General features: G+C 37.4%; 1 protein-coding gene across 12 annotated transcripts in view; it reads right to left on the minus strand.

Moving 5' to 3' along the window:
- Positions 1 to 206: 206 nt before the first annotated feature.
- The window catches only part of AGO3 (argonaute RISC catalytic component 3), a 119859-nt gene continuing 95363 nt past the window's right edge, over positions 207 to 24702 (minus strand). For all 12 annotated transcript variants that reach the window (XM_059690201.1, XM_059690199.1, XM_059690200.1 and 9 more), the window contains 3 exons: positions 19022 to 19123; positions 15347 to 15546; positions 207 to 14768 (listed from right to left, as the gene is read on the minus strand). In XM_059690201.1, the coding sequence (XP_059546184.1) occupies positions 14660 to 14768; positions 15347 to 15546; positions 19022 to 19123 (411 nt within the window). In that variant the 3' untranslated portion in view covers positions 207 to 14659. The remainder of the gene's footprint in view (positions 14769 to 15346; positions 15547 to 19021; positions 19124 to 24702) is intronic.

The raw sequence follows: 24702 nt of genomic DNA on the forward strand, positions 1-24702 counted from the left end.
GTACTTTCTGTATATTATCTCATTTAAATGTCCCAACAGCCCTACTGTTATCTTCTTACAGATAGCATCAAGGAACTTGCCCTGAGTGTCATACAATCCAGGTTGGAGCCCAGGACCTCATGACCCGTAAAGCCTGAATTCTTTCCATTGTATCACACTGGTTCCCTTTACCTAAGAGCTATAATGATGACGACACAACAGAAAGCTTGGAGCAAAGCTTTTCTTTTTATTGCAGTTATTAGTGAAAGTTACACTTCAAACTGAAGCTAAGCAACATTAAAACCAGTATTTCTTTTTAAAATCAAGCATTAAAAACAAATACAACATAGAACTTTTCCAATATGCAGAATGGCAGAAAAAGAGGAGTGGGGCTGTCACAGGACATTTTAGTGACAGTTTGGCTCGGAAAGAATTGTGATAATTTAACACAATATTGTAAGTGACTGAACTGCTTAAAAAGTGGCCTTTTTAAGCTTCTCAATCTCAACCCTAAGTTTTTTGTTGTAATTTTTTGGGGGGGAAGATAAAGTAAATGAAAGTAGAAAATTTACTACCAAACTTTAAATAGCAAAAAAGTACTTTTGTTTAAAAACTTTATTTGCCTTCTGCTCATCATGATTACATACAGTCTTCAAGGAATTAAAATAACAATCAAATCCAAAGCCTGGCCCCCAAGTGCACAGTGATAAGATTCAGCATTTGGTGTTTCTAATTATACAGTGATTACATATATATGTCATAGCTTGCTCCCACCCCCACCATATTCCCTTTTAATAAATGTGCTAGTCAAGTTTAGCATCATTCAAGATCTTATCTGGTCTTATAGCATATTACAAACTCAGACCCACTCCATTATTTTAACTGATGCTTCTGCGTAACCAAATATTAACAAAGGAAACTCTGAAGTCTTTATATTACTACAGTAAACTGTTCTTACTTATGAAAAGCCAACAAAATATATAAGGCCAGGCCAGGTATAAGACAGGGTAGGGAAGATGAAGGAGGTTGGAGAATCCCATCATTTAACAACGCTGAAACTTGGTATCAGTAGACATATTTGGCAAGAACAGTTAGTATGGAAAAGGAGGATGGAAAAAGAAGTTACTCTGATTTTATGTAATAATTCAGTTTCAAAACATACTCATATTGACCCCCAAAAATAGTTCACATCTGCAATACAAATAGGCACACACGGTCAAGATGGTTAAAAAGGAAAATTTGAAAGGCTATTTGTCCATCTGCAGGACATCTGCAGGGGGCCCCACCCTCCCCACATGTCCTATATTTACATTTTATTTTCAAAAAAGGGTACTATTTCCTCCTACATTACCTGGGTTTTAAAAAAAGCAGCAGTTATCTACAGTGGGAGCAGTTAGCAATGCTTTAGGGGTGCGCATTTGTGTGCAATATAAATGTTCTCTAGAGTGAGTAGTCAGATTACACTGGAATGGTTATATTACAGCTTTAGTCCCCCAAACACTAAAGAAACATTATTTTTTTTCTATATAAACTTATATAATACATAGTGTTATAAACATAGAATATTTACACACACACGCACACACACACACACACACATACACACAATCACTGCTTTCCACAGCCTAGCAATACATCCATATACTAGCCCACAAGAATGATCTTTATTCACAAGATACAGTAATACTATTATGGGTCTCTCTGTAACTGAAGAGAGACATTAAAGCTACAAATTACAGCAAAAATCATTTAAAAGTATTCCTGATATGTCAATGTTCTTAGCTGTCTCACTAAAGATGGATTTTTTGTTTATTTTCCAAGTACGAATCTCCCCAACTGTTTACTTCCAGTACTTGCAGTTCCATTATTCTATAAAACGAAGACAGATACCACCAACTGCCTGCAACAAGGAGATGCCAGCATTTATAGAGATAAAAAAATAAATGTTTACTGTTTCCATACCCTGTGTACCTAAAATGCATTTTTTTCTTAAACAAAACCAAAAACAAAAACTTGTTTGTTGCAACAAGGAATTGCTTATATAACCTTTGCTATTTCCTAGAAACAAGACATCCCCCTGGAAATGGGTAAGCCTATCAAAATGTAAGGTTCTGCCCTGATCCATGAAGATAACTGGGTCAGACACAACAGGCTGCCTAATAACACCTGCAGACGTTTAGAATTGAACTAAAATGGAAAAAAAAAAAAAACTTTCACTATTTTTTCAACTTTTACAGATACATTGTGATTGGACAGCAAGGTTCAATTCTGCAAAGTGATGAGTGAAATAAGCAGACTTTCCTTCTTAAAACCTAACCCCCTACTCAAAAACAGGTACCAAAAATTTGCCCAGAAACAAAGGGATGACTATGTGGTTGTACAGCAGCCCCTGATGGCAATATGCAGCAAAAATGCCTAAGGGAAAAGGCAAGGTTAATTTCTGATTATCGAATGGTTTCACCACATTAACCTACCTCAAAATATAATTGCAGCTGCCATAGTACCACTACAAGGAGTTTGGTTTTTGAAGTTATACTTCTGCCAAGGATTACTGTAAAGAAAATTCAGCCTGTGTGCTAAGTATCTGGCAAGGGAGAAAACAGGATAAGCATACCATGATAAGGCCCACGTGTTACCTGTTTGATGATCTATGGCAGTGGTCAGCAAACCGAGGCTGGTGAGCCACATGCGGCTCTTTGGCCCCTTGAGTGTGGCTCTTCCACAAAATACCACGTGTGGGTGCACACATATAGTGCCATTGAAACTTTATTAATTTTAGGGAACGTTGTGGAGTGAAAGAAGATGTAGTGTTGAGGATTGAGAAAGGTATGTTGAGATGGTTTGGACATATAGAGAAGATGAACGAAAGGAGATAGACGAAACAAGTATACAAGACGAGTGTGGATGGGAGAGTTGGGAGGGGTCGACCTCAGCGAACGTACCTCAATCAGATTGAGGATGTTTTTAGCAAAGGCCAGCTTAGGAGTACCCTAATTAAGTTAATAACAATGTACCTACTTATATAGTTTAAGTTTAAAAAATTTGGCTCTCAAAAGAAATTTCAATTGTCGTACTATTGATATTTGGCTCTGTTGACTAATGAGTTTGCCGACCACTGATTTATGGTAATTAAAGATACTCTCATAGAGGCAAACTGTAAATGAACCCTCATACAATAGGACTATATTATCTTGAAACTTCTGATCAGCTTTTCTTTTGGAGAATTCAAGCACAGCCACAAACACTCTAGTCTTACAGCAACTGTGTGAGGTAGGTGAGGGTGGTTATGATCACTACCATTTCACAAGGAGAAACTGGAGAGAGTAAGGAAACTGCCTAATGACACAGAGCAAATCAGTCGCAGAGCTTTGACTAAACTCCAAGTCTCTGGCTCCAGTTTTAGAGCTCTTTCTAAATTCTCAAAGCAACAAGTTCTCAACAGTTTTTTTCCAGTTGTGATCTTTTAGAAGTTCCTGCAATTTGAAAACACTTTAAAATGCCTTCTTCTTTACACCTCAGGTTTGACTAGAAAATGAGTTAAAACTTTTATAATATGAAATTTTGCACACACCAAGAGGGATATGTGAAAGATCTATTTAACCGAAGTCTGAATAAATCAATATGTAAATTAAGAGGAAAGACTAGCCTAATTGTTGTCCTGGCCAGGCGGCTCAGTTGGTTGGAGTGCCGTTCCATACACCAAACAGTTGGAGGTTCAATTCCTGATCACGGCACATACCTGGGTTGTGGTGTGTTTAGGGTGGGGGGAGCAACTGATCGATGTTTCTCGCTCATATCGATGTTTCTCTCCCTCTTCTCTAAAAAATTAATAAAAACATATCCTTGGGTGAGGATTAAAAAAAATTTAAGTGTCCATTCAAATTTTTTACATATTTAAGAAAATATGTATCAGAATAGAAGTCACAAACCTTTTAAAGTTTAAGTTAAAGTTTAATTCATTAAAACCAGAAGCTATTTTAAATTTTCCTTAATCTCTGTTGCAGGTTGAAATATTACTTCCAAGAATAATTTTGTCACTTTCCTATCACATCATATTTCATATATATATTCTGTCCACACAATCACTCTATCACTAGCAAAACATTCTATGGCTAGAGATCATACCTGCAGCATTAACACGTCAATCTTAATTCCCACTTAACCAAGTTCGGGTTTCTTTCAATCTATATTAACTAAAGTTACATTCCAATGATTCTTATGATACCTTTTTGTTTTATCCTTCCCTTTACTAACAGTGTGTGTGGTGGTGGGGGGTGGGAACTGCACAATTCATAAATGGCATAAAACACTGATTACCTTACAAAACAGAATCACCCTCAAGTAAATAAAAGAATGATATGTCAAAGGAAAAACTTTAGAACCCAAACATAAAAAAGTGCTCAGTCTTGCAATCAAGCTGTAACTTGTGGCATGTAATCCTCCTTCCCCAATTAAAATTTATTATTTTCTCATAGTAGAATCCTATATAAACTGCCTTTAAATCCCTTTCTTTTTTTAAAGAGGAGAAAGGGGTTGTACCCTGGGCTAAGAAATAAGAAAGCTCCCATAAAACTTTTAAAGAATCTAAGAGAGACAAACTCTGAAACGTTTCAGTTAGTGCTTGCTATTCCTGGCTTTTGATTTAGAAAAAGAGCATACACGTCCTAGTTGGTGCAGCGCAACTGGGTGGGTGTTGTCCTGTGCACAGAAAGGTTGTCTGTTCTATTCCTGGTCAGGTCACATGCCTGGGTTGTAGGCTCGAGCCCCAGTAGGGGATATGTGGGAGGCAGGAGATCGCTATTTCTTTCTTCCTTCATCTATCTCTAAAACTCAATAAAATATATTAAAGAAAAAAAAAAGAAAGAAAAAGAGCAGATGCACACTTGCAGGGTCATCATCAATACTCTGAGACCAATCACTTTCTGTGAAACAGGGAGATATTTGCAATGAGTTATCATTGGAGAGCCAAGTTTATTGCTACCTAAAACCAAAGCTTCCTCTTGTTATGCTCCCTGGCCTGGGACCAAACTGAATCCATTAACCTGGTTGGACTGTGTACGTGAGGCAAAATTCCTCCTTCTACAGCCTACCAGTGTTTTTCCTAAACCTTTCATCCAAAGCATTTTTGTTACAGGAAAGGCTACCTTGTCTGGAAAGGCCATGTTGATAGCAATGTCCTGGCTCTAGTTAAGGATAAATACTTCATTTAATTTCTTCATTATAATTCAGAAACAACTGTGAGACATCTCAAATTTAACGAGGGTAGATGCAGTTTTACATCTGAGGCAACATGAAATAAACAGGTTACAGAGGCACTCACTCTTCTTAGGTCTCTTCTGTAGGTTCAAATAACAACTTTTACAATGTGGTTTCAGAACTACACAAATATTAAACAACTGTAAGGTGTCTGTGCAAGGATCCTAGCAAAGAAACCTTTTCCCACCCCCCCTCCCCCACTACATACTCGCACAATCCCATTAGTTCATTTCTTTACAAAGACCTCCTGCTTCCATAGGGTCTTATAATAAAGACTAGAGGCCCAGTGCATGAAATTCATGCACAGGTAGGGTCCCTAGGCCTGGCCTGCGTTCAGGGCCAATCAGGTCCCCTGCCTCCTCCTTCCCTTGTTCCCTCAGTGCCCGGCCACCACTGTTGGTCGCCCACCATGTTCGGCGCCACCCCCTGGTGGTCAGCGCATGACATAGTGAGCGAGTGAACTCCTGGTCTCCCGGCTGAACTCCCGAGGGCACACTGCGTATTAGCCTTTTATATATATAGAATATAGTCACACCTACAACATCTTTGTGGACAGTCTTTCCTTCTTTGGTTCTAAAAATGTTATTAAAGGGCCAAATAAAAGGACTTCTGTTTGTCCTTCCAACTAAAGCCATAAAATATAAAGATGGAAAGATTTAGGCATTAAATACTAATCTCCCTCTCTGGCACAGCCTCTTAAGCTGAAAACATAAAATTATAGATGTGCAGACAGTCAACTTTTGGAAATGAAAAGCCCCCCACAGAGTTCTAATGACCAACACTCCCATCTGTTTTCTACTCATGTAAGACTGTTCATGACAGTTCCTTTTGGGGATGAACTATTACTTAATGCACAAATATTCCTTTCTGAGGAAATAGACTGCAAACACGAACAAGTCACCCAGTACTTCACCACAGTTACTCAGTACGAATGCCAGGTACCTTCATTTATGGAGACAAACAGTTAAAAGAGCAAAATAAGCTCTATGTATGAGGTTCCCATAAGCTTTTAGAAGGAAAAAAAAAAGAACTATTCTACTCAGGCTGCCTTAAAAACGTTGGTCTACAATTATATGCCTGCCAACCTCGGGCAATGCTGAAACATAATGAACAAAACTAAGTTACAAGCACAGTAAATATTAAGAGGGGGGCATAATGAAGTCTTTTAATAATAAAGTATTTTCTGACTGCTTGAAACATATTTAGCTTTTATTTAGTAGCAACAAACTGCTATAATCGGAGTGCCAATCTTCAACTGTGGCAGTGGGGGTGAAGGAAGTAGCTCAGACTAGTATAGAAAATGCAAAAAGAAACATGACAAATGTGTATATGAAACCTCATGCTGACTCACTTTAAATTATAAAATTTTACATAATATAAAAATAACATGTTCCAAATTATAATTACTTGAAACTTTCTCGCTTACCCCCTCTCAGTGGAAGAATAGGCTAGATAGTTCAACAAAATGCCATACACTGAGCCCTGAGGATGCGGTAATGTTTATCTTCTAATCTCTTATAAAAAAAAAAAAAAGGCTTCCAAGCAAAATCACAGTGTAAAAATACTATGGAGCCTGGCCGGTGTGGCTCAGTGGCTGAGTGTCAACCTTTGAACAGTTTGATTCCCAGTCAGGGCACATACCAGCGTGGTGGGCTGGATCCTCAGTGGGATCGTAGGAGGCAGCCAATCCATGATTCTCTCTCATCATTGATGTTTCTCTCTCGCCTTCTCCCTTCTTCTCTGAAATCAATAAAAATATATTTAAAAAAATACAGTGGAAATGTTTTACCTGCTTTTCAACTGATTCATCCATAAATTATTTTTAAATTTTTTAAAAATCTATTTTATTGATTTTTTTTACAGAGAGGAAGGGAGAGGGATAGAGAGTTAGAAACATCCATCAGCTGCCTCCTGCACACCCCCCACTGGGGATGTGCCCGCAACAAAGGTACATGCCCTTGACTGGAATCGAACCTGGGACCCTTCAGTCCACAGGCCAACACTCTATCCATTGAGCCAAACCGGTCAGGCTATTTTTAAATTTTTAATGAACTGAAATACTACATTAGTTAGTGTTTATCCCTAGCTCTACCTAGCCACTTAAACTCTGTTTCTTCTTTGATGTTTAGTGTTGAATATACCTAAAGCATGCTAGGGAAAAGATCAGGGTAGCAAAGTTTCCATATAATATAATTGGGGGGGAGGGAGGGAAGGGAGGAGAGAATCCCATTTCAAAGTCACTTATCAATGACTTCTGGCCTATAAAAATGGTATCATAATCCTAATGCTGGATGATATGACTATTTTAAGCAGTTTCAATGCAGCTGAAGTTAAAGAAATACAACAGTCGTTTATTTGACAAGTTGCTCCAAAACTGCCGATCAGATCAAGTAAATCCAATCTGTTAGTGTTAGTTTGCTACTTAAGGGAAAGTTAGTTTGCTAACTAACTTATAGAAAGGCCCCACTTCCCCTCCACATTTAGAAATCTGTCTAAAGACAGTCTTTAATGCCCATTATATAAACAACATTGAATAATTCTAAGTTAGAAAATAGTGTTAATGGTTTATTGGTAAAAATCCAAATTCTAGACTTTATAGAATTAGTAGTTTGGTTGGTATATTAACATTCCATCTTAATCTTTGCTAATAATATTACAAAGGAAGAAGAAAAGCTAGACATATTTATAAAAATAAAATACCTTAACATCTAAGCAAAATATAAAAGTTGCACACAAATTGCCAATAAATATAAACATTAGAATAATTAATATTAAAAAAATAAACTCATAATTGCTATTAAGACATTATAAAAATGAAGAAGTTTAATGTGCATGCATATTTGCAAACAGACAGAACACTCCAAACAAACAGTATAATTTTACTATAATTATTACATAATGCAGCATTGAAGGTTACTGAGGTGTAGTTTTTTTTTGTTTTCAGTCTACTCCTTTTTGGAGAAATGCTCACCAAATTCATGAGCAAGAACTGGTTAGGGATCATTTACTGCTGTTTACTGTTCCTAGTCTGGGGGAAAATTGCTTTCTGGTAGATTACCAAATTTCTAATAAGTGTGAATGGTCCCGCTATTATCCTTCCTTTTACTTATTTCCCCCAAAGCCCAATTTTGCATGTTCTATATCTAATGAACTGATCATACCCTTTTAGATGCACTGTCATCATTTTTCTTAGTTTCCCCCATGCTAGAAAAAAGAGAGTAACTTAATCTTGATTCCTAAAACAGAAAACTTCCCTAAATATAGAGACATTATCATTTTACTTTTTCTCTTATACTGATTTCCATGACTTGGCTGTCCCTTTATAAGCAGTCTTCTTTAATAAAAAATATTTAGAAATGGTGGCCAATAGATATTTACAAAAGGGTCAGTCTATGCTGGGGGGGGGAAAAGGAAAGGTAGCCTATGACATGTAATTCCTTTCCCTTTGGGCACTTGCTACTTCACCCATATTCTCGTTAAAAAGTTAAGCAGATTTGCTGTTTTATGTGCCTTACAGATTACCTTCAACACAGCTGAGAAATAAAAGCATTTAAAGTTTGTTTTCAAACTTACAAAATATATTTGGTGAGCATTTATCTAGATACTTTACTGAATAAACGTTTTACTTCATTCCCTTGGACCAGATTCAGGACAACATATAACATTTATATGAAACTGTCACACTCTTGGAGTTCTAAAATAATTTATTTTTTAAAGTTTTAGCCTCATGCTAGTTGAAAAATAAAAATCTATAGCACCATCTTCTGAAAAGGCACTTTCTAAGAACCGCCTTGCTTTAAAAAAAAAATGATTAAAAAATTTAATACAGTGTTCACCCCAAAGAATACCTTTGTTTTACCCTAGATACAACATTAAATTTTGGATACTTCAGACATTGATTACAGAAAGGAAGAAAGACCAACGGCTGGATATATGATTAGATAGGATTTTAATTTTGTCACACTGTTTGTTATCTGATATTTCAACAGGTTTCTCATTGGTAAATCTCAATCATCCATATTGTATTTATTATCTATCTTTAATTCAATTAGAACCTTTAACTTACATACCTTAAGAGCAAAAGATTCTTGAGGCTTAATCAACAATGTAAAAATCTAGAGTACTATCTTTGATGGATAAATAAAAATAAAATTCAACTAGTAGTAGATATTAGTACAAGCCTTGACAATAATATCTTAGTTAAAAAGAAATTATTTTGACTGACATGTGAACTTGTAAACTGAAATGTACCGTTTTTAAAAGTAGGAAAATGTAAAAATATTTTTCCTTTGTGTTATTTATAGATATATGACAAAGAGGAGGAGGAGGGGAAATGTTATTCTTCCTGGGAGTCAGCTTAGGTTTCACTAATCACAGTATAATTTCTAACAGTGCCACTGATCAAGAATTTTCTTAGTATAAGCAACAAGATTTTTTTGGAGAAAATTCTGACTTTCACATTTTGTAGTACTGATTTTACCAATTTTTCTTGGCTTATCTTTTGACTCCTATAGAATCACAAAAGTGCTTTATATAATTAAATGGGAGGGAAACAGGAAAATAAAGACAGAGTTTAGAGTCAAGGTTAGACTGCCACTCAGGAAGGCCTCACTTGATATAGTCTCCCAGCTATTATGATTGTAGCTTTAAAACATCCATGAATTCTCAAAAAGAATGAAAAGGATTAAAACTTCATAGGGATAAAAAGCCAAAATAAAGATGCTGGGCCAATGAATCTTGACTGATAACTCATAAAAGGTAATTTAAGTAGCAAGTTACTGTTCAGGCAAACTGTCTTTAAAAAGTATTCAATAGGGCCCTGGCTGGTTTGGCTCCGCGGATGGAGCGTCAGCCTGCCGACTGAAGGGTCTCAGGTTCGATTCTGGTCAAGGGCATGTACCTGGGTTGCGGGCACATCCCCAGTGGGGGGCGTGCAGGAGGCAGCTGATCGATGGTTCTCTCTCATCGATGTGTCTAACTCTGTATCCCTCTCCCTCTCCCTCTTCCTTCCTCTCTGTAAAGAATCAATAAAATATATTTAAAAAAAAAGTATTCAATAGGGAAACATCTAAGATGATGAGTTAAGCAAATATTTAACTCCGGTTTTATGATACGGAATAAACATTATGCAGAGCTGTGTTAAACTTCTTGGCAAAACATTACTATCAAGTTTGACATAGCAAGACTACAAAATATTCTAGCTAAATCCAAGTGGCTGGCTTCATTGCTTTCATAAAAATCATCACCCCTGGTAAATTCATGTCAGCATGTGAAACTCACCACATTCCTTGAACGACAGTCTCTAATTCCTAGCTTATAATCCATCTAATTACTTCAGATCTATTACTGCCACTCTGAGTGTTCACCTTTTCTTTAAACACCCAGATCCTCTGTCAGCCACTTCTACTAAATGACAACCCGGCTTTTATTTCTCTAGACATACCTTAGGTCTGTCATGATGTCTATCTAGCATACTAAAATCCATTTTAGGAAAAATATAAACGTAAACATTAGGCAGTGGTGGGTCATCAGAGAACCTAGTTTGGAAAACTAGTATAGGACTTTATTAGTAGAAGGTCAGGAGTCCCTATGCTAGAAGGAAGAGATGAATCTTTATCATGTGCCTTCCAGAACACCCAGTACATTCCTACTAGAATCCCTTCTAGACGCTCTTAAATAAATTAATAGGTTACAAATAGGAAGCTTTCCATAGAAGAAATTTTTTTTTCTGAGAAACCTTTTGTTAAAAGGTAAAATATTAAGAAAAAAATAAAGGGCATCTTTATTTCTGTGAAAATATGCCAAAACCAGTACTGAGGAGGTTGAGGTACCCTTTTTCTAAAATGCTAAAGTAAAAATCCATGTTTCGGCTAGAGGGGATCAATGGGGAAAAAAGGAGACATCTGTAATACTTTCAACAAATAAAGATAAATTAAAAAAGAAATAGTGTCCTGATATTAAATTGAAACTAAAATGGCAGCACCCTTTGTTATCATGATATTTCATGTTCTTAATCTTATTTAGAAGAAAAAAAAAAGAGAGTGGGGGAGGGGGTCTAACACTAGCCTTGAAACTTGTTCATCTCCTTATTGTTTAGTGCAGTAACTGTCAGACTCTACTTAAATAAATATAGCAGCTACAGTATTATAAATGTATGGTCCTCAATGCCAGTAACTTGCTACTATAATATAATAACATGTAACAGCAATTTACACAGACTCATTTGCTATCCAGAGTAGTATAATTAAACTCCCAACTTTTCTTCACATGAAAATCAATTAATCCAGCTGCTGGCACTGACATTTTGAAGTCACTCCTACATCACAGAAAACAGCATTCATCATATAGTTAGTGAGCAAGGGCAGGAACAGAAAGGTCACTGTTCAGTTTCATGGCCATTAAATTTGAACAACCTTCTTGAAAAAATGAAAAAGATCAGGAATTCTACACCAGAAATGCAATAATTAAAACAAAAATCAAAAAGTTATTTGTCTCTTAGTCTTCTATCTTAAAACTCTTAAGTACAAGGTTTCTTGTAATTAAGTTTGACATACTAATTTGTTAGTAAGCATAGTAAGCAAAGTAAAAATATACTATACATACTTTTTCAAGTTAACCAACCTTAAACTATTAATGTTGAAACTGTAAGAAACCCTAAAAAAGAACTCACTTCAAAGGTAAAGGTTTATATTTAACATTTTCTTTTCCCTTTGTAAAAGTCCTTCCAAATAAATTTAAATTATGGGCTTCACTCTAGCGCAAGTGAAATTAAGTAACTGAAAATTAGGTAAAGCAGGAAATAGGAATAGAACACAGTTCTTCCCTGGGCCCTAAAGTTTCCCACATGAATCTGTGTAACTCCCATTGATAAATGAAGATGTTTTCTCATACTGAGCAAGCACACAACAATCAAGTTTTTACCATCTAGAAAACACTATTTTCTTCTCTTGCCCATGTTCCTGACTACTATATTTAGTAAAATTTCAATGTAAAAAACCCTAAACACCTTGCTTTATAGGTATTTTTTGGAGGAGAGCAGGGAGGGTTGGGAGAAAAAATGTATATACTATACAAATACTACCTCGTGTAAAGAGCTTTGAAACAGTATTGTAAATTGCATTTCAGACACGTCAATATAATAAACATACAAAATACAGTACTTTCTTAGTTTTCTGGTAGAGGGACAAAAGATTTCATAGCTATTGGAGGACATGGGCTCAGATTTTAGGCTCAAAATACAGTAAGTTGGCAATTAAGAGTAGATTACAGGTAAGGGAGAAACTATATTCATAAACAGATGGAATTTTGAAAGGTTAACAACAATGCCCATTGAAAACAATCTGTAATATTTATACTCTAAACCAGTGCAAAAAAAATTAAAATGCAGATTTCATGTGTTACAAAGTGCAAAGCTCCCCTGAAACCAATGTTACTGGTGAACTTGGTACAGCTTAATGGTACTTTTTAATATCTTAAAGTGAAATCAATAAAACAAAAGTTTTGCAAAACTTTCCCCCACATTTCAGTGATTTAACTCATTTAAAATAATCCAAGCCCTAACTTCCTTTGTTACCATAACCGTAATTTTAAAAGGAAAGTTACATGTGATAAAATAGCAAAATTTAAAAAAAAGTATCACATCTTCCTGATTCATTTTAATAAATAAAAATGGGCACCTAAGCAGTATGATTCTTCAATAAACATGATTTATCTCCAAAGAATTTAAATACCTTCTAAATCCTAATCTATTCATGATCATTTCATAAATTAAAGTTCAATTTTATTTTTAATATTTAAGGTCAGATTCATTTAGGATATTAATTTCCTTCATTTTCATTATGATTTTTAAAGACATGCTTTAGACTTGAAAACTTTCCTTCTGAAATTAAGGCTGTATTACTTTGCTCTTTTAAAATCATGTATGTGCCTGCTTCTCCCACTATCTGTGGTAAAGATGTCAAATAGTTTTCCTTTAAAACTGCTTATTGCACTAAAAGATAGCAAAAACAAATTGTCAGTTCTTAAAATAAACATGATTATATTTCTATAAAAGATGTTGCCAATACAGTTCTATAATTGTTAAAGCACTAGTCTAATAAATATAAAAGAAAAGGAAGCTATGCTTCAAAATACATACATATATGTTTATATATATACACACACACACATATATATATATATATATATAAAAATATATATATGGAAATCACATTAATGTATGAGAGGCAGCAAGTAAAATAGCAAAAAAAAATATATTTTTAAAAACCTCAACCCCTTCTTTTTCTTCATCCAATTTCAGAGGCCTCACCCTACAGAGTTCCAATCATTTAAAATATTTACTCTTCGTAAAAGCTTCAAAAGTTTCCATGTATAACCCATAGAAACAGAAGGAGAATACATATCACTCATAGAAAGAGTTATAACTTCTGACAGGGTTTTATATTTATAGCAGCTTTAACAAACTCACTAGAGAAGAAAGAACAGTTTAGGTTGCTACTGCTTATGTATACATTGCACAAATGGCAAATATAAGTTCAGAGCAGGAGGGGACAGACACAGACTCTCATAAAAACACACACACACACAATAATTTTGCTTCTTAAGAAAGCAATATCAAGAGTTGAGGACTCAGAATTGTGTATGAATCAAGAGACAGGAGGAGGTGTGCAAAATAAAAACAAAAGTCTAGTTTGCCATGCTTCATATTCAAATGAACCAGATACATGAACATTTGAGCATCACTGGTAGCATTAAGGAAAAAAAATGTAGGTGATGAGGCAAGTGAGGTGGAGCAAGAAATAAAAGTGGTGGTGAGAGGATAATAAAAGGGAAAGAAATTTCCCAATGGAATGAAATATAAAATATATACAAAGAACATATATATCTATTATCAATGCAGATCCAGATATATATGCATATGAAGTATACATGTATACATTTAAAGTATACACAGATACTTTACAAGAATACACGAATGCACATTAATTTTGTTGCACACATAATTGTGAGCAATCACTGATTATTCATGTAGGTGTGTTTTTTTTAAACCATTATTCACCTTTTTCTTTCTTTCTTTTCCTTTTTCTTTTTTTTTTTTGCAAAGATAGTTGTGCTGCCAAGCAACTTGAGGTAAAGGCATTAAAAGGGTTACACTACAAGAAAGTGAAAACAAAACAATGGCGATACTTCCTACAGGAGACCGCACAAAAAAGCAGTTGGCTGGTTTCATATTGCATAATGGTGCTGTGTCCCTTGATAAAGTAAACAATCTTCCTTGTATCAACATAAAAATCAGACCCTGGTCCCCACAGTGTTGGTTTCTGTATGGCTGGAGGCATCCCCACTCAATGGATTCCACTGGAAACATACGGTGTATGTCAATTCATCTTTCAATTGTTCATCTCAGAGAATATTCTTGAACTTTTTAAGCAAAGTACATTGTGCGTAAGGTATCTTGGTGAATCTGTACAGCCTTGGCAAGAGCTTGTGGATCTCGCCCATTGCTCTGTCCTGAAACGTGACTTCCTTCAGCACTGTAAGAGAATTGGCAATGAACACACAAACAAAACCTATCCTGATGTAATAATTCTGAACACTATTATTTGTTGTAGAAAATTTCACAAATATTTTTAGGAATAGAGGCTGGTATAATCTTACATGTCTATCACCCAGCTTCAGTAATTAACTCATGGTCAATTTTACTTCTCTCACTTGCTCAGGATTATTTAGAAGCAAATCCAAGACATCCTATAATTTTGTTGGTATATATCACTTTTATCATCAACAATCTTTCCCTTGAGTTAATCTGATAAAGCAAGTAAGTCACTGTATCATTCTATTACTAATAAGCCTAGACTGCACATTTTAATGGGAACCCGTATCTCGGGTAGTTAGTTCTGACTATCACTGCTTTTCATATGACCACTGACTCCTCTAGTAGGTCATGGAACTTTAATTCTAAATGGCAGTTCTTTATGGCAAATAGAGAGCCACATACTTATATGGAACCACATATCTACATGGAAACAAAGAAATGTCCCAAGAAAATCCTAATATGTAGGCCATATGTGAATTTGGGTAAAAATCTGTATTTGTTACGCTTTTATATTACCTGTCATGTTCTTTGTCTACGAGATGATATCTGGCTCTGAATGCCACCAGGTGAGCATAATACGCTGGTGCAGGTATAGAAACAGATCGTGTACAGCGCACATAAGTGTGGCAGAGCTGGTAAGTTAGCAGCTGAAGTTCATCTGCAGTAAAGCAGTTATCATCCCATAAAACATGGTAGTGTGAAGGACGGCTGGTACCCTATAGAGAAGGCAATGACATATTCTGTTGATTTCTAAACTTTTAAATAAATATTTAGCATAGACGAAGTTATACAAAAAGTCAGCTTTCTACAACAGTAAAACATATTCTAATTTAATAATGGACTTAAAAAAACATTTAGTTGGTTCTGGGTGTACATCCAAAAAAAGTGAAAGCAGGGACTTGAACAGTTATTATACACCTATGTTCAAAAGCAGTATTAGCCCAAAGATGGAAGCAACCCAAGTGTCCATTAATAGATGAATGGATAAACAATATGTGGTATATACATTTAATGGAATATTATTATTCAGGCTTAAAAAGGAAGAAAAGTCTGACACATACTACAACATGGATGAACCTTGCTGACATTATGCTAAATGAAATACATCAGTTACAAAAAGACAAATATTATATGATTCACTGATATAAGGTACCTGGAGTAGTCAAATTCATGGAGATAGAAAGTAGAATGGTGAGGCTGGAGAAAGGGGGAATGAGGAGTTAGTGTTTAATAGGGACACAGTGTCAGGAAAGATGAAAAAATTCTTCAGATAGGTGGTGATAGAGCTGCATAACAATGTGAATGTAATTAATGCACTGGAATTGTATACTTAAATATGATTAAAATGCTAATTGTATGTTATGTATATTTTACCAATGTAAAAACACCAGAACATTTACTTGAGCTTTTATGTATTAGTTACTATGTTAGGTAATATGGACTCAAAGAAAAACAAAGTAAAACATTTCCTTTCTTTTGGAAAACATAATTTGTAAAGGACTAGAGGAGACAGAGCATCTACAATTATAAAACAACTAATAAGTGGCTATAAGACGTGGCACTTAATTCTGTATGAGAATACCAAGGCAAGTAAGCCTTGGTTCTTCACCAAGTGGGGAATGAGTGAGATTTGGCCTTTATGTTGAGGTTAGTGAGGAGACACTAGAACGAACCACCTTACCGAAAGCACAGGGGGCATAATTCCTGGTGTATTTGGGGAATGGCTACCAGACCAGTATGAACAGAGTCTTGGCACAGGAAGGGAAAAAGATGATGAAAAGAACATTTGGAATCAGACTGAATGACATACTTAAGAAATGCAGCGAAAGCATTATTATTATTTTTTTTTTTTTACAGTTTTTAGGTGTGATGAGATTGGGGTTTTCTAAAAGTAACATCAGCAATAATATGGAGGATGGATTAGAAACGGGAAGAGACTAAAAGCAAAAAGAGCAGTTAGGAGGCTGTTGCATTAATTCTGGTGTGAGATAATGAAGGTATGAACTAAGGAAAGGGCAGTGGCAAAGGTGTAAAGGAGAAAGATTAGCTCATACTTTAACAAATATTTGTTTGTTAGACACTGTGCAAGATTTTGGGGATAAAACTCAAATTATTATCAAATATACCCCCCAAATTACAGGTTTATAATGCCTATATAATGTATTATACATTCACACACATTCAATCTTAGGTAATCGCTCACTATATGCCATGTCTGGTATAAAGTGCCAGGCACACAGTAATGAATAAGACACATTCCAGAGATGAGGCAGGTAATGTATACATAAAATTATCAGAAATTGGGCTATAAGGAGAATTAAACTTTTTGGTTAAGTACATTGGGGAAATATTCCTGTCTTGAAGATTCATTTGCATTATCAGTAATATCCACAAGTTCTAAAGTAAAATAATCTTATTTATTTCCAAAATTTATTGAACAGAGAAATCCTTTTTTCTCCTCTGGTATTTATAGCAGTAGTGTTTCTTGGTATACATGGTAAATATGTACTCTAATAATATAGATTTTTATCTCTAGAAGGTCCTTTTAACTTTAACTACCCTCCATGAAAATGTACAACATTGATTGTAAAGAGGAGCAGGTATAAGTACATAAATAAATGAGTGGGAAAAGAATTTTAAAGCTGTAAGAATGAAACTGGGGTTAGTGTATGTGAGATGTATCCTATCTAATAATAGACAAACATGGTAATTAACCGTAACTTCGCTACCCTTCCCATAGGCTAATCAGGGTGATATGCAAATTAACTGCCAACCAAGATGGCGGCCGGCAGCCAGGCAGCTGAAGTGAACAGGAGGCTTGCTTGCTCCAGTGATGGAGGAAGCCAAGGTTCCCCGCCTGCCGCTGTCGGCCTCTGAGCTGCACTCTAAGAAACAATGTTGCAAATATAGAAGCTAAACAAACCCCAGAAACCTGCTTTCAGCCAGCTGGCCTCGGAGCTGGAGCTGCAACAGTGTTTCAATTATAGAAGCCAAACAAGCCCAGATACTGTTTTCAGCAGCCGAGGTCTCAGAGCTGGAGCCAAGCCTGAGAGCTAAAGCCAGCTCTCAGTTCCAGTGACAGCCATAGAAGGTAAATAAATACCAGAATAAAAAAAACAAAAAGAAAAAAAGGAGAGGTTGGGAGCTTCAGTCACCTGCCAGCCTGAAAACGGCCCTCAGCCCCTCACCCAGACTGGCCAGGCACCCCAGTGGGGACCCCCACCCTGAAGGGGGTGTGACCAGCTGAAAACAGCCATCATCCCCTCATCCAGGCTGGCCAGGCACCCAAGCGGGACACCCACCCTGATCTGGGACACCCTTCAGGGCAAACCAGCCGGCCCCCACCCGTGCACCAGGCCTCTATCCTATATAGTAAAAGGGTAATATGCAAACTGACCCTAACAGCAGAATGACAGAATGACTGGTCACTATGACACACACTGACCACCAGGGGGCAGACTCTCAATGCAGGAGCTGCCCTCTGGTGGTCAGTGCGCTCTCACAGAGGGGAGCTCTGCTCAGCCACAAGCCAGGCTGATGGCTGCTAGTACAGCGGTGGCGGTGGGAGCCTCTTCTGCCTCCTCAGCAGCGCTAAGGATGTCTGACTGCAGTTTAGGCCTGCTCCCCGCTGGCAAGTGGACATCCCCCGAGGGCTGCCAGCTGCCAGAGGGATTTCTGATTGCCATCTTAGGCCCAATCCCCCGGGGAGCGGGCCTAAGCCAGCAGGTGGTCATCCCCTGAGGGGTCCCAGACTACGAGAGGGCACAGGCCAGGCTGAGACACCCCCCTCCCCACCGAGTGCACAAATTTTTGTGAACCGGGCCTCTAGTATGTATATAAAGCTTTAAGATACAGCTATACAGTAAGGTACATCTTCCTGAAATTTCTACTTTAATCTATTGCTAGCAGCCTAAAACAGTTTTGGGCTGGCTACATTCTCTCAGACATCTAGGAATACAGATTCATTCTCTGATGCTGGGATGTTTAAGAAGCACTGAATTAAATAGACATAAGTCCCTCTTAAAGTAAGAAAGGGGAAGACGTTTACTTACTGAAAAATTCATCTAATTTTATGTGGAAACAATTTGGAGTGCATAAAAGGTTATTTTCCCTTTTTCTGACATTTAAAAAAAATATACATAATAATGGGAGTTCCTGAATTAAAACATTTCATCCAAAGTGTAGGCTTACCTGTATTCCAGCATGACTACAGAGGTAAAAATCAAACTCATATGGGTGTGTAATGTCTGTATCAACTGTTGTTCCAGCTGGGATATTGCCACTTCTTCCAACCTGGATTTGTTTGGTCAAAGTTTAAACAAAAAAGACAAATGTAAACAATGTGTCTGAAGGCACTTTTAAAAATGTATAAATATATAGGGTGATCCCACAATTCACTACTTTCAGCTTGATATATTACTTAAGCAGGCATTAAGAGCAGACCTTATTCTAGTCCTGGTTCCTTTTCTTAAATGTTGCTGAAAGTGAGAGATGATAAACAACAAAGAGTTATTAGTCTCTACTATATGCTTAGCTGGTAGTGGATCCCAGTATGGGTGGAAGACCTAAACATTTTTTTTTCAAGTTACGTTAAGTGCTCTAATTTATGATACCTGTGCATAGCCGGTACTCTCTAATGTGTAATTTATGAAAACTAGCTCTTTCCTTGTTGAACACTATATTTTTAGAGAGAAAGAATGCTGAAAACAACATCAACAATAATCACCATTTGTTAACCATTTTTATGTTGGGTACTTTAATACATTATTTCTAAGCCTAGTAATTCTGCCAGTTAGGCATTATTCCCCTTTGTTTGGGGAAACTAAGGCGCGGGACTATAAAATAATTTGCTCACTAGCATACAATAAAGGGCAGAATTGGGAGTCAAACACAGAAACGAGTGCAAAGGCCCTACTCCTTTTATTTTATACTAGCAGTTTCAGTATTTTATAAGGAAACATGATTCTCCCTAAGTAGATATGTGAATGAAATGGTTCAAAATAATGAAAGGCTCCTATTAAAACACTTTCAAATACATATATATACTCACCTCCACATCCTTATACCTAACACATTTGAAATAATTAACTAACATTATTTCTGCCATGTAGTGGCTTGAGTCACAGCCATGTAGATCAACCAGTTAGCCTCTACCAAGTACAAAACAAAGAAAACAGTTCATAATCTACTAAATTATGCTGATTCATTACACATAAATCTAATTAATACATATAAAAAGTTTTACTCTATTTATTTAATACATTTTATTGATTTCTTTACAGAGAGGAAGGGAGAGGGATAGAGAATTAGAAACATCGATGAGAGAGAAGCATCCATCAGCTGCCTTCTGCACACCCCTTACTGGGATGTGCCCGCAACCAAGGTACATACCCTTGACTGGAATCGAACCTGGGACCCTTCAGTCCGCAGGCCAACGCTCTATCCACTGAGCCAAACCAGTTAGGGCAAGTTTTATTCTATTTAGAGAGGTAGCAGAATGCTGTGTTCACATCACTGCTCTACCAGTTTCTAGTTGTGCGATCATGGTATTTTACTTAACTGTGCCTCTGTTTCCTCATTTATAACTAGAAGCCCAGTACATGAAATTTGTACATGGGTAGGGTCCCTAGGCCTGGCCGGTGATCAGGACCGATTAGGTTCCCTGCCTCCCTACGTCTTTCTTCCCTCGCCAACCGCTTGCCGCAGAGTCATTTCCCCTGCCTCCTCCTTTCCTCGCTCCCTCAGTGCCCAGCCACCACTGGTCACCCATCATGTTCCAAGCTGCCCCCTGGTGGTCAGTGCATATCAGAGCGAGCAATCGAATTACTAGTCTTCCGGTCAAACTCCCAAGGGGACACTTAGCATTTTTATATATATAGATGATCTCTAATCTACAAAGTGTCCCAAAAAATATATACATGCTTTCACAGCTGATTGCTAGTAAATGAAAATAAAATGTATCCAAATAAACACTGCCTTTATAATTATTCAAAGTGTGTACTAGTATATATATATTTTTGGGATACCCTACATTATCAGTAGTATTTAGAGCAAAACTAAAAGAGAAGCAAATAAATGGAGGACTGGCATAAGCTAAACATCAGGTGCCAGTAATCATTAAATTTAACTTAGTTTTTCCCTATTCCTACTTTTTAAAAAAAATATATACATATTTTTTTTCATTTGCATTTTTTTTATTAGTTAAGGTATTAAAATATATTTCTTTATTGATTTCAGAGAGGAAGGGAGAAGTAGAGAGAGATAGAAACATCAATGATGAGAGAGAATCATTGATCGGCTGCCTCCTGCACACCCGCTACTGGGGATCGAGCCCGCAACCCAGGCATGTGCCCTTGGCCGGGATCGAACCTGGGACCCTTCAGTCCCCAGGCTGATGCTCTATCCACTGAGCCAAGACGGCTAAGGCCCTATTCCTACTTTTAAAGAAACATTTGATTTTCCAGGTGCAGAAATATACCTAGTAATTTGGGGTCAAAGGCCTTTAACAATCTGGCCATAATAAAACTATCATTACTGCTATTAAAGAGGTGATATTTCACTGTGAGAAGGGGTATACCACCTGGAGACAAAATGCCTGATTTGAATCCTAGCTCTACTAATTACCAGCTTTATAACCATGGGAAGTTATTTAACTGCCATGTGACAGTTTCCTCCTGTAGAAAATGGGGATAATAGTTAAGTATCTCATAGCGTTGTTTACGAAGATCAAGTGAGTCCAATTTATAAAAAGTACCTCAAACAATACCAACTATTATTCTTTTTCTCTATCATTAGCAGCATCACCACCACACATGATAACTAGCTAACCTTTATGAGTGCTAAGTATATGCCAAGCACCATTATTAGTGCATTACATATTTTAAGTTATTTAGTCCTCTCAACAATCCAAATAAGGTAAATATTAATATTACCCAAACCTTGTTGAGAAAGATACAGGCACAGCAGTGTTAAGCTACTTGCCCAAACTTACATAGTGAGAGTAACCAAAGACCAAATATACACCAAAGATAAGACACACTCCTCTCTCTCTCTCTGTCTTTTCTACTGAATCCTTTCCCAAGGAGACACAGACACTAGTAATCTTAGATTTCTCTGTTACAAGGTTAGCAGGATGGGGGGCAGAGCACTGGAAATGACAGTAAGACTGCTACTTGCCTATGTTACACACAGACCAGAAGACCTATTTCCCCTCAGGTATTTATACGACCCTCCCCTTCCTAATTATAAAAATACATTTACACAATGGAATTCTATGGTGCTGTAAAAAAGAAGGAATTCTTACCATTTGCAACAGCATGGATGGAACTAGAGAGCATTATGCTAAGTGAAATAAGCCAGTCAGAGAAAGATAAATATCACATGATCTCACCCGTTTGTGGAATATACTGAACAACATAAACTGATGAACAAAAATAGAACCAGAGACATAGAAGCATCGAACAGACTGTACAACCTATAAGGGAAGGCCGGGAATGAGGGGATAAGAGATCAACTAAAGGACTTGTATGCATGCATATGAGCAAAACCAATGGACACAGACAGTGGGAGTGGGGGTGTGAGGGCTTGTGCTTGGGGAAGAGGTGGCAGGGGAGAGGTCAATGGGGGGGAAAAGGAGACCCATGTAATACTTTAAACAATAAAGAATTAAAAAAAAAGGGAAAGAAATCACCTTACCATTCCTATCTAGCTATTTTGAAAAATCAGGAATGAGTATGAGTATTTTATCATTGAATATGATCAAATTCTTCTACAATGCTTATGAAATAGTACTTTTTAATACTTTCATTTCACTGTGATACATTTTACTCATTTTCAGAAATAAAGGTAATTTGATCATCAAAAAAATACATAGTCACATTATAAAATACACAAGGGAGACAACCAAGATGGCGGCATAGGTTAACACCTGAACTTGCTGCCACACACAACCACATTAAAACTACAACTAAAAGGAAAGAGAAAAGCACATTAAGTCTGGTAGGAGGTGCAGAGGTGTGGAAATGTGGAGGTACGGAGGCACACACGAAAGGGGCTGGCAGCTGGGTATGCTGTTGTCTTTTTCAATCGGGAGGGAGATAAAAGCTCCCAACTGCTCTGAACTCCAGTTCTGGGTGAGAATCTGGGGACCCAGACTCATACGGGAAAAAACTGGACTGTCTGGCATCAGGCTGGAATGTGAGGGCAGCTTTCTCGCAGAGGTGCTTGCAGCGGTCATTGTCCCTGCACGGGGCTGCGGGACATAGAGACCCTGGGACCTCTCTGGGGCAGAGCAGATTGGCAGCCATTGCTATTTGCTCTGCCATGGTGATTCCCTGAGACCCTGCCCCACACAATTTACAACCCCACCCAAGCTATGTGCAGAGGCTTTTGCATATGAATGGCCTGGCCTTTCTCCACCTAAAAACCTGTCAAACTGCAGCTGGGTCAGAGAACCCCAGAGCTTCCAAAAGAAGGCCTAAGGCTCGTAGGCAGCTTGCATTGCTTCACAGCTGTGCCTCATCTGGGCACCTCCAAAGCCCAAACAAAGAGGAGGAATCTGCAGATCTCTCTGTAGCTCCTGCTGGGTGGCCTCAGGCAGTGGCTGACTTTGCACCTCCTTGGAGATCCAAGAGCCAATGTACCCAGTGGTCAGAGTGAGGCCATCCAGATTACAACTCTTCACATCCATAAGAGACACACTTAGGGGGCAGACTCAGTGAGCACCAAGCCCCACTGAAGCAAGTCCTGCCCCATAAGGGTGTCTCCAGCATAGAAATTCTCCCATTGTAGACCCAACTGGTCCTCATAGCCAATTGGCCTGGAGGTCAATTCCTCCCAGTGATACCAACAGCAATAAAGGCTTAACTACAACAAGATTGTGCACACAGCCCACAAAGGGGTGCACCAAGAGTGTCCACCTCAGGCAATTGGGGAGGCTGAGCAACTGGGCCCTATAGGACACCTAGCACACAAAGCCACTCTATCAACACAGGGAGGCAGCCAAATGCGGAGACAAAGAAACAGGTCACAAATGAAAGAAATGGAGAAAAGCAAACTACTGGATATAGAGTTCAAAACCACGGTTATAAGGTTACTCAAGAATCTTCTAGAAACCTCCGAGAAATATAGTGAGACCCTCAAGGATATGAATGAAAAAGGACCAATTAGAAATTAAGCATATACTGACTGAAATAAAGAATAATATACAGAGATCCAACAGCAGACTAGAGGATCCCAAGAATCAAGTCAAAGATTTGAGATATGAAGAAGCAAAAAACACGCAACTGGAAAAGCAAAAGGAAAAAAGAATACAAAAATATGAAGATAGTGCAAGGAACCTCTGGGACAACTTCAAGCGTACCAACATCCGAATTATAGGGGTGCCAGAAGAAGAGAGAGACCAAGATATTGAAAACCTATTTGAAGAAATAATGACAGAAAACTTCCCCTACCTGGTGACAGAAATAGACTTACAAATCCAGGAAGCACAGAGAACCCCAAACAAAAGGAATCTAAATAGGACCACACCAAGACGCATCATAATTAAAATGCCAAGAACAAAAGACAAAGAGAGAATCTTAAAAGCAGCAAGAGAAAAACAGTTAGTTACCTACAAGAGAGTACCCATACAATTGTCAGCTGATTTCTCAACAGAAACTATGCAGGCCAGAAGGGAGTGGCAAGAAATATTCAAAGTGATGAACAGCAAGAACCTACAACCAAGATTACTCTACCCAGCAAAGCTATCATTTAGAATTGAAGGTCAGATAAAGAGCTTCACAGATAAGAAAAAGCTAAAGGAGTTCATCACTGCCAAACCAGTATTATATGAAATGCTGAAGGGTATTCTTTAAGAAGAAGAAGAAGAAAAA

Source organism: Myotis daubentonii, chromosome 3 (assembly GCF_963259705.1).
Source record: "Myotis daubentonii chromosome 3, mMyoDau2.1, whole genome shotgun sequence".
Taxonomy (NCBI): domain Eukaryota; kingdom Metazoa; phylum Chordata; class Mammalia; order Chiroptera; family Vespertilionidae; genus Myotis; species Myotis daubentonii.